This window comes from Lasioglossum baleicum, chromosome 7 (assembly GCF_051020765.1).
Source record: "Lasioglossum baleicum chromosome 7, iyLasBale1, whole genome shotgun sequence".
In the NCBI taxonomy this organism is placed as follows: domain Eukaryota; kingdom Metazoa; phylum Arthropoda; class Insecta; order Hymenoptera; family Halictidae; genus Lasioglossum; species Lasioglossum baleicum.
In genome coordinates, this window is record NC_134935.1 from 6,324,246 (window position 1) to 6,335,326 (window position 11,081).

The window sequence follows — 11,081 nt, forward strand, 5'->3', positions numbered from 1 at the left end:
CTGTGTTCATCACCGATAATCCGTGATTCGACATTGGAAGGTATAAACCAGTTTTATACATTCATATAATTCTCGACTATGGAAAATTCAATTCTACAATATGAATAACGTGTCTACGTTCTTTAAAATTGAATAAATCATTTGTTGGAGATTTAAAAGATACGTTTAATCTTTCTCCTCGTAAATCAGTAAAACCTTTTAAGCGACTTATTTATTAGATTTTCAAACTTTGCGTGGGCGTTTTCGAGCCGGTCTACTCCACACTCCTGCAACTAACTACTGCCCTTACATGGCTGACCACTGGAACCATTCTCCTCCTAGTTTTTCACTGGCAAACAGAAAATGACGCGATTGGTCTCGGTCCAGCGTGTGGATTCCGCGAATGTTGAGTTTCCGTGTAAAATTTCGACAGTCAAAGGTCGCTAACACGTCGACGGCGAAGGAGACAGCACTTTGTCACACGGATGGTGACAAATAGCGCGCGCCACGCCGTCGAAGGTGCATTTAAATCGCGCGAAACCAACCAGCCGGCTTGGGGGCGGACTTTTACGAGGCAGCGCGCTAACAATGCCACTTGTTATGCGTATTTTCAGCGGGATCTCGCGGTCTGGAATGCCGCCAGAAGTCGAGGACGGCGTATTTCGCCGGGGCAACGTCTGCCGTTTGCATTTACTGCATATTAAGCCAGTACACGCCGAGCCGCTTGCCAAATGGCCGATGCATCGAGAGATACCTTGGCCACGGTTGATCCCGCCGACCGGCACGATACCATCTAATGGCGTAACTAGAACACTAATTGCCCCCGTGCGCCCTGTCCGTTCCCCAAAATAACCATAATATCGGGCTACGATCACGGAAACGCATGGAGAAAGTACTCGTCGACCTTTTCCCTATTCGGACAAACCACTAAACCAATTCTTCTTTTGTATGAAAATGTTCAAGAAAGGCTAGAATGTACAATTCGACAGAATTTTGTACAATTTTCATTTGCTTTGGATCTATCAGATGGATGCACAAGTTCGTGCCCGATTTGAAAATCAAATTCAATGGTTTTTTAAAGAATACGTAGTCACCACTCTTCTCTAAAACGGAACCTAACCCAGATCATTCTTTCCTGAAAATAATGGTGACTATATAATTGATTAATAAAGCTTTACTCTTTAAAATTTAATCATTGAAATTTATTTTCAAATCTTGCACGAACGTATGCAATCATCTTATACGAAGGCTGTCCCAATTAAAAATAAGATTTCGTTTCATTCCACTTTATCAAAATTCGTCTACAAACATTGGAAAATGCACAAACATCCGCAGTCTGGTCCAGACAACTGCAAATTGGACCAAACAACTTGACGTTTTTTCTTATTAATTATTATAGAAGCATTGATTTACTAAATGGCGTGCGAAAGAGATTTCGAAGAGGAAAAAGGCGCTTTTTACAACGATTAGGGCATGTCAGACATTGACACGATTTTCCATCTGGGAACAATCCTCCCGATCGCCTGTTATCCTCGCATTAGATAGGACGATGCACGGCTCGCTTCGATTGTTCGTCGTGTGCCCGATGCACCGTAAGATAAGCGGAAGATTCAGCTACCAGGGAAACAATGCTCGTGCGCCGGGAACTGGAAACGCGGCGTAGATGGAGAAGTTTTGATCAGTCCTCGGTGAAAAGTTTCTTTGTTTCCGGCGACCGTCGTCGTTTAGCCGGAGTCCGACGCGATATCGGATCCATCTGTCTTCGTAACGAACTCGGTGAAATATTACCGTAGATTCCCGCTCTACTCTTCTTGCGAAACTACCGAGATAACTTACCATCTTGTTCGGTGCCATCGAATCTAAAGAGTTCGTCCGAAACGTTTGAGTTTTATTTCGAATTTTAATCCGCAGTAATTAGTACATGGCTCTTTTTCGTTCAAAGTAATACGTACAAAATGTTACTGATCTTATTTTTTAATATTTTCTTATGTCGTATTAGGTTTTCAGAGCCATCAACGTTTTTTGTATTCAGAACACATCGTTCTTCCATAAAATGCTTACATATATTATTTCCTGGTCAATTAGAATAATATTTAAAAAAAGTTTTTAAAAGCCACGCTTATATTACAATGTACTAAAAAGGAGAAAATAATTTTTTCCTGGTTCTCCATAAAATACCAAATCTAGTTAAATGATTGGTAATATTTTTCCCCAAAATTTTAAGCAATTACTTGAAAATTTCTTCTGTTATAAAATTAGTGTCGGAATAGATAGAAAAATTTAATATGTTGAATAAAATCATGACATTAGTGACTATATAATTTAATTTATAATTATAAATAAAAGCGTGGAACGGCCTCGACGATTACGTCAATATAGTTTAGCGCTCCACGTTTTTATTTTTGTAGTCACTAATGTCAAGATTTTATTTAAATTGATATTAAATTGTTCTATCTATTCCGACACTAATTTTATAACAGAAGAAATTTTGAACTAATTGCTTAAAATTTTGGGGAAAAATATTATCAATCATTTAACTGGATTCGGTATTTTATGGAGAACCGGGAAAAATATTATTTTCTCTTTTTTAGTGCATTTTAATACAAGCGTGGTAATAATGTACGATCAAAGCATGATACCGCAGTAATCGGTGACCTACCCTCCGATCTCGATAATTTTCGATTTTTCCAAATTCAGAGGGTAGGTAACTGTTCTAAAATAAAAATTGATTTAATTATTCGAGAATAACGTCGAGACGTGACGCGAAAATCATTTTGGAACGAGATCGAGTGTCGGACTTTCACGAGAGCCGGGTCAAGATCCACTAGAAATTGTGTCTTAGATGAAATGAAGGGATCTTCGATGCCTAAGCAGGGTCAAGACGTTCTCGTGACTCTATCAAGACCGACGGAAGAGCACTTGAAAACGAGATCGAGCCCGGATACGGATTTATGAAAATATAAAGTCGAGGTCAAGAATGCCGGGTGATAAAGTCGCAACGAGGAAAACGGCGGATCGAGATCGGGTCGAGAGTCTGTTCGACGGAGAGCCGATTGATTATGATCTTGTTCGAGACACGGTGCATTTGTTAACGTGCTCGGCGTGGCTGTGACGAGATTAGATTAAGGTTATGAGAAAAAAAGATAAGTCTTCCCAGCGAAATCGCAATAACTCTGTGAAAGACTGGTAGATAAATTTTACGAAACAATAAACAATCGAGTCGTTATATTGGAACCGGTGCTTTCACCCTGTGGAACCCTAAAATATTGGAAACAATCAAACTGGCTTTTCTAATACATTTCTAATGTTGGGAAGGTAATTTAATGAATTGGTAATTACTAGACTGCGGATTTTATGCATTTATGACAAAAATAAGTAGGTGTAATTTAAAATAGCAAAAATATTACGAAAATTTGAACATACCATTATATTGTTTTCAACCTACGAAACATAATAAGGAAGAAAGTAAATTTCTATTTCACTCCAGTTTGTTGCAATTCAGGTAAGAAATTTTTATTTTGCATAAAGATCCGCAGTCTGGTAATTACTTTTCCAGTGCAATAGATAAAGTTCTGAATGTTTTACCAATTAATTTACATTCGAGTTGATTTTGTTTTACAAAACTTGCTTGGAAATACTTGATTTGTAAAAGGTTGACTTGTAAAAGGGTGAATTTGGGATGGAAAGCCTGTAGCAAGGAAAAGGAATCTTCGACTGACCGCTGTGGAGTAATAAGTGTCCCAAGCCGAGCTACATTAACTGAAAAGTGTTTCGGCCGAGAGCCACTTTCGTGCCAAGTAATTTCTTCCCTGTCTGAATGAGGAAAATTGGGTGGCGGTTGCGGAAGGGGATGTCTCGTAATCAGCAGGGGAACTGCGAACGAGCCGTGGCATTGTGGCAGCATTGTTTTCCCGGCGGCTCATTGTTTTCCAGCTTTGTTAATCGTCCCGGACCCGTCGCATCGGCGACCACGGTCGAATTGCACGGCCGAAAAACAATGCCTCCCGCAATTACTCCTACGTTGGCGAGACACCCCACCTCTGCGCGTCGAAAACGCGACTGGTGATTGCGAAAGCTAGAGACCCGTCCACCGTTGACGGAGCTGAACGCCGACCGAACGTCGATGAAATGCAGCCTCCAATCCTTTGGAAAAATACACAGATAAATGAACGGGATCAATTAATCAACCCTCCTTCGCTGCGTAAACCAAGTTTCAAACACCTTCTCGCACTGCATTTTACTATAAATTTTATTATCTTAAAATGATTTAATTCACCGATGTCTTTGGGTATAAGTTTCTTCGTATTTCTTTACATTTTATTCTTCGTGTTATGAATATCTCGAACTTCGAAATTATATTTGTGAACATTTTACTATGTTTTACGATTATTTCCATCCCTGACACACATTGACAACGTTCGGAAACCTACGGGAGACTACTCTGTACATTAACTATTTGCGGTCGAAATCTGAGCTACCGTCGGCATTGCTACACTCACTATTGGGTAATGATGTAAGATTATAAGAATATAGAAAATGATACTTCATTCAGCTCAAGTGTATGTAGTTAGATAGTACATGTGGGTTCTCTAGGTTATGATTTGACTACTTATTGAGATAGATTTTATTTAGACTTTGTGTCATTTCTTGTGAAATCATTTTCATTATTTCAATAATTGTAAAAGAAAAAAATCAAAGGAACAATGTCGTTCGTTAACTGAAAGCTCGCTGCAGGAAGACCAAACTAAAAATTGCCTCGAGGTCCCTGTATAGACTAAAGTTTCTGAAATGCCTTTTCTTTCTTCTGTTTTTAGAACTTCGTGGTCCGGCAGTCGAGTCAGAGCGACACAATGGCTCTTTCCGTGAGACTGCCGCCAGGAAAGGGACCGTACATCGAGCACTACCTGATCCAAGCCAACAAGGGGAAGCTGAGCTTGGAAACCAGCGAGAACAGGTTCGACAACATCCCCTCGCTGATCGCCCACTATTCTCAGTGCTGGTGAGTGGCCTCTTCATGCGTTCATCATCTACTACAGTAGAAATGAAATAAGTTGGCAGCTCAAGGCCACTGGTGTACGATACCCCACCATGAGCGTCGGCTACCCCACTGTAAGCAACCTTGATGGTACTAGGGTGGGCAGCAATGGCCGACTGTTTTAAAATACAAGTGATATGCAAATTCGTCCTGTACGAAACACAGGGTGAGGCATCTAAAACAGGTCGCCTGAATACTCGCTTTAAAATGAAGATTTTTGTTTCTAATAAAACTCGTAGCTTTTTTTATTGCTTTAAGTCGCAGTAAGTAACAGTTTTTTGCAAATATCTAAAAATGTAAAAGAGACCGCCTTGGTACAGGAAAAGGTTCAAATCAAAATCCGTGAGGAAGTGACGTTTCGACAAGTTTACCAAAAATATATTTTATTCAAATGTAATCCTTTAAATATCTTGAAACAAGAAACATATGACTTACTTTCATAATTATGAGCACATATAACAATCTTACAAATGAAGAACAAGAAATGATTAAATCTCTACCGAACTTGCAGTTCGTTGTGAGAATACGTTGATGATAAATAGTGGCTGCTTCGGTCGATAGGTTTGATTCGGGAAAAAGTTTGTTTAACGTTACTGTTACAAATCGGACATTTCGTATGAACCAATCGAATAGAATTGATACGCCATCGATTGACCTGTAGCTCGCGAATCAGAGGCGCTTGAGTTGATTTAGTCATCGCCGGGGGATTCGGTTTTCTCGTAGCGGCTGAAATTGCACACCGATCAAAACACGTCGCTGGAGGATTAGGCCAGCGGCGATCTCCCGCGTTGCATAATTTATCGAATCCTCGAGCGTGGAAGCGAGCTGCGAGTTGCGAACGAAACCTGCCTCGGTGAAAGTAGCCGCGCACGATCGTATCCCGAGATAATTTCGGCGGCTAATGGAAGCACTGGAAAGCCACGTTCGCGCCATTAAGCCCGGTTTTCGTGATAATCGACACGCCGTTTTTCCTTTTATCCGGCCCGGTTAATGATTCATGAGCGTTCCGCCTGTTTTACCGCGACGCGACGCGTTATCATTATACCGCGCGCCGATCTGATAATACGGTTCGTTCTGTTTCAAGCTGTTATTTCCGTTTTTATCGTTATTATCGGCCGAACAAGGACGCGCTGGATCGTCATGCAATTTTTAATACGTTCAACAGACAAAATACTAATATACACCAAGTTGTATCAGGTGCGAGGGAAAGTTATGTCGTTTTCTTTTTCTCATAAAAATCAAAGTCATTTGTTTAACCTTCATTACATGGAATGAATGAGGTTACATGGAATTCCAGAAGAAATTTTTATTCGATACAATAAGTACTTCAATGCAAAATAAATATTTGCTAGTGTAGTCGACACCTTTGTTTATGCTTGAAACACTGATAGCAAAGTTTGCAGTTTGTAAGTACTATATGCAAGTAATTCAAAGTTGAAGTGTGAAACGGTTTTGAAAATGACTGATGCTTACAAATTAGTACACTATTACTGTCGAACTGTGAATAAAACTCCTCTCGATGATCCTCCGCTATTTTCTAAGTATAAGGTTAAAGTAGACAGGTTAATCCATCCTGATTTATTTGTTTTCCTTCGGCAAGCAGTGACGAATTGCCGGTCCAATTGACACTGCCAAGGGCGATGCGCGAAGCCAAGAATAGGCAGCAACTCTCCTCCCTAGCTCTTCTGGGTCAGGAGTTCTGGAGATACCCAATGGCGAACCCGAAACCGCCGGAAAGCAGCAGCAGCAATACTTCGAGCTTGAGCAGTTTTCGCGGTGGTAGGTTCAATTAAAACATTACTACATCAAACAATTACACAATAACAGCTAGTGGGGTGTGGGATGTTAATACTTTCAACAAATAACAGAAAGGCGAACAATATCTATAATAACAATAATTATGATTTTCAGGAAATAATAACCACAGCAATAACAACAACAACAACATTCATACACCGACGACTGAGAGCATTGTGCTGAATCTCGCACCGATATCGTCACACGATACACGTGAGTCCTTACTAAACTATGAATTTCATATTAACGCGTACAGCCTACAGTAATGCAACAAGCAGTTGTTAACTTAACCGTAAATTGCGGCCAGTTTACAATTATTATTTAAGGAGCATTTAATTTTCAATACTTGTCCGACGTAAGCTTTCGAATAAATTGTATACGTATTCACGTGGTATTTTCGAGAAAAAACGACGGATGAGACCAGACACCTTTACCTTTCAAATGAGTCCAAATTCATTGTCGTTCGATGCTTTTTTACGAAATTTAACAAACTTTAAATATATGCAATTTTTCTAGAATCAGTTGTTTAGTGTTCAAATACTTCTTGAAATAAGATAGTAAACGAACTAAGAAATGGAGAAACCAAATGCCTTTTTGATACCACTACATAAATTGAGAATTAACACAGTTGATTGGAGAAATTGATTTCCGATCTTCTTGGTTGCATTTTCAAGTTCTTTAGTCGTAGCATTAGAGTTCGTCATCCATCAGAGGCAGGAAAGGCGCTCGAGACGAAAATAACTCTGTATTTTTCTTCGCAGGAAGCTCATCCCCGACGACAGCCGTCACGACGTCGACGTTCGCGTCGTCGTTGCCCCGACAGCCGCGTCCAACACCACCAAACACGTTGAACCTAACAACGTTCAACGAGCCAATGGACGTTAAGAAGATATCGCCTAGCGAAAAGCTGTCTCAGAAACTGATCTCGCCGAATCTGGTGCAAAGCGTGCGTTGTCCGTCACCCGTGGTCCACAATGTGGAGAACAACGTGTTGAGTCCTGTGCAGGATGCGAAGATCAACTTCGAGTCGAAGAGCATCGCAGAAACCTCGAAATCCACGATAGTCGAACTATCCAGGACCAGATTCGCGTCGATGAACACGGCGATCACGAATTTCCATCAAAACGTTTCCACGTTCAACAATCTGTCCTGCACGAACTCGCCGGTGCTACCAGAGATCAGGAACATCGTCGCCGAGAATCATACGATCGCACAGAATGTGAAGACTCCACCACCTCCACCACCAAGATGGGCCAAGCCCGGAATGGCGCATACGCAAAACAATTTCACGGTCACCACCACGGTCACGTTCAATGTGAATCAAACCACCGACGTCTGCAGTTCGCAGGTGATTTCATCTCGTGGATTAATTAACCCTTCGTTTTTAGAATTATATTTAGAAATTAAACATTTCTTCGGACAATAATTCCGTTCTAAAGACTACGCAGGAAGGTAGAATATGGGATTTAATTATTTCTCCATTTTGTGCAATATGTGCAATTTAAACCAACGCGAAATTACAGTTTAATATGTCACCAATTAATGTGAAAAAATTCACGGGAGGACTTTTTGGTACTTTTCTGAAAACTCGAATCAATGTTGATAAATGTTAAACATAAACAAATTAGGAAAAATTGCGATTTTTTCAAAAAAATCTTTTTGCAGTTGGAAGGGACTCATGTTTGAAAAAATGCACGGAATTGGACAGTAAAATTTCAGCCTCGATTTTAATAACAGACTGATTTATTCAGTTAGAATTGAAGGTAGTTTTAGAAACTACGTTCTGTTATGAACAGACTGCGGATCTTTATGCATTTATGAAGAAATTCGTTGGGTGAAATGTAAAACAGTAAAAGATTGAAAAAATTCAAGAATGTCGTAATGTTGCTTTTAATGTAACAAAATTCGTTAAGGGATGAAATCAATTTCAATGCAAAACATTTTGATTTTGCATAAAGATCCGCAGGCTAGTTATGAACATTTTAGGATACACAAAAATGTACAGATCTTATAGAATTTAATGAAGGATTGCAATACAATCTGTTTGTGCGCGATTATTCAATTGGCACAGTGTACCAGATTCAGAAGCTAAGAGATCGTTTTGACTTTTTCGCAGCAGAACACACCGTCGGATCCGAACACGTCGCTGCTGAGTCCGCAGAGCGCGACGTCGAACAAATCGCTGACGTCGAACTTCTCCGTAAAGTCGCCGTTATCCCCGACCACTCCGGTGCTCTCGCCGATGTCCAAACTAGTCCCGAACACTGGTGTGAAAACACCGAACATTCTCTCGCCGACAACACCGTCGAGTACCAGCAAATCGAAGCGAAGACGAGACCGAGAGGCGCGTAAGAACTCGCAGCACTATCAGGAATCGGACATCTTGGAGTCCTACTACCGCAGTTCACCAGGCGACAAGATCTCCGACTACGAGGATATTTGGAACACGACCGACCAATCGAACCAATCGACCTGGTCGCCGAACGACAAATTCGTCAGGAATGACGGCTCGACGATTCCTCAAGAACGGATCCTGAGGAACTCGAACGACCGGCTGATGGTCCAAGACAGATCGTCGAATCCAGCCGATAGGGCTTTCAACGACCGATTAACGACCAATGAGCTGATCGTCAGGAACGACAGGATGATTCTGAGGAATGACAAGTCGATCGGCAACGAGAAACTCAGCTACAAGGAGATGACCAGCCCGGAATTCAGTAGCTTCAAGCCTGTACAGGATATGAAGACTGGTGAACACGGGAATGGCTCGCCAGAAGAGACTGGAATGGGGAGAAGACCCGATCTGTTGTCTAGAGTTTGTTAGTATCTAATTTCTAGGCGAATGGTTGGTTAGAAATTAATGAGCCAGTGCAATTTAAAACAGTGAGAATATTAAAAGATTTCAAGAGTGTTGATATATTATTTTCACCACATTGAAATGATTAATGAAAAATGGAAATTTAGATTTAGCTCCTGCGTCTTGCAATTGATGCACGAATTTTTTACTTTGCATAAACATCCGGAGTCTAGACATTAGTAAAAAAGGAGCTCTTCTAAAATGTTCACTAGACTGCGGATCTGTATACAAAATAAAAATTGTTCGCATCGATTGCAGGACACAGGAGCCAAATAAAAGTTGTATTCCTTCTTGATGTCCTTAAATATTTTTAACATGTCCACTGCTTTAAATTGTACGTGCCCATTTTTGTTATAAATGCGTAAAATCCGCTGTCTAATTACGATCGTTAAAAATCAAAGTCTCTGTAGCACATCAGCGAATTAAGTAGAGAACATTGGTCTGTTTAGGCAGTGCGAATTCGTTGAACAGTCCGAGCACCATAACGCCTCCCAGGAACAAGCTCGGGCTCATGCTGGCAAAGTCGGAGAGCAATAGTCCTCTGACGCCGGAGTCGAAGCAAGGTAGTCCATTTTATGCGGAGCCAGCGGATGCTATAGCGCAGAGTGCAGCGATTATACCGAGAAGACGAGCCAGGAATAATCCAGCTACGAACAAGTATCGACATAGCGAGCCAGGCTGGCTGCAAACACCTATCGGTGGTAACTCGAATCAGCTTCATCCGATCGACTGGGAGGAGACTGAGGAGACAGAAGATAAAACGCCTCTGATATCATCCTCTGTTGACAACCTAGCCAAAAGACTCGGCACCAAGGACGTGAAGAAGATCCCCAGAGCCAAACCTGTGCAACCACCAAAGATCAGGACCAAGGTGTTCAACGATACCTCCTGGGCTGTAGACTCCAGCTGGGAGTTTATTGGTAGGCACCCTCCTAATAGATCACTATCAAAATTTCACCTCCGTCGGAGTCAGTCAAACGGTAAACACACTCGACGTAATGTTCCAAGATTATACAGATAACTTCGAAGCAATAACAATTGTAAACACGACAATGGCGTTTTAAATATTATTTTGAAATCATTGTTTTGGTGAATTGACCTTAGTTCGACAGCGGTATAACCCGAAGTCGCAGAAATACGTAGATTAGCTTATCTCCAAAGTTGTTTATTAATTCACGCCGCAGTAGGTAGTCTTGAATTATTGTACGATTCTTTTGAATGAATTGCATCAGATCATTTTTTTCGATCTAACTTGAAAAGTGAAAACATTAGAAGCGTTTAAAACAGAGTTTGAAAAGAAAATCAATTTCTATTGTATTCCAGTCTGTTGTAATTCAGGCAGAACATTTTAATCTCGCATAAAGATCCGCTGTCTAGTTATCAGTTACTGTTATCTTGCTTATCGATTCGCAA

At 40.8% G+C, this 11,081-nt stretch overlaps 1 protein-coding gene across 17 annotated transcripts in view; it reads left to right on the forward strand.

Annotated features, from left to right (window-relative positions):
• Spri (Src homology 2 domain-containing protein sprint) overlaps positions 1–11,081 on the forward strand; it is a 267,117-nt gene that overhangs the window by 243,650 nt on the left and 12,386 nt on the right. For 13 of the 17 annotated variants that reach the window (XM_076426790.1, XM_076426789.1, XM_076426802.1 and 10 more), the window contains 6 exons: positions 4,794–4,978; positions 6,615–6,793; positions 6,926–7,024; positions 7,573–8,159; positions 8,928–9,630; positions 10,118–10,588. In XM_076426790.1, the coding sequence (XP_076282905.1) occupies positions 4,794–4,978; positions 6,615–6,793; positions 6,926–7,024; positions 7,573–8,159; positions 8,928–9,630; positions 10,118–10,588 (2,224 nt within the window). The remainder of the gene's footprint in view (positions 1–4,793; positions 4,979–6,614; positions 6,794–6,925; positions 7,025–7,572; positions 8,160–8,927; positions 9,631–10,117; positions 10,589–11,081) is intronic. The other 4 variants (XM_076426792.1, XM_076426801.1, XM_076426791.1 and 1 more) reach the window with 3 other exon arrangements.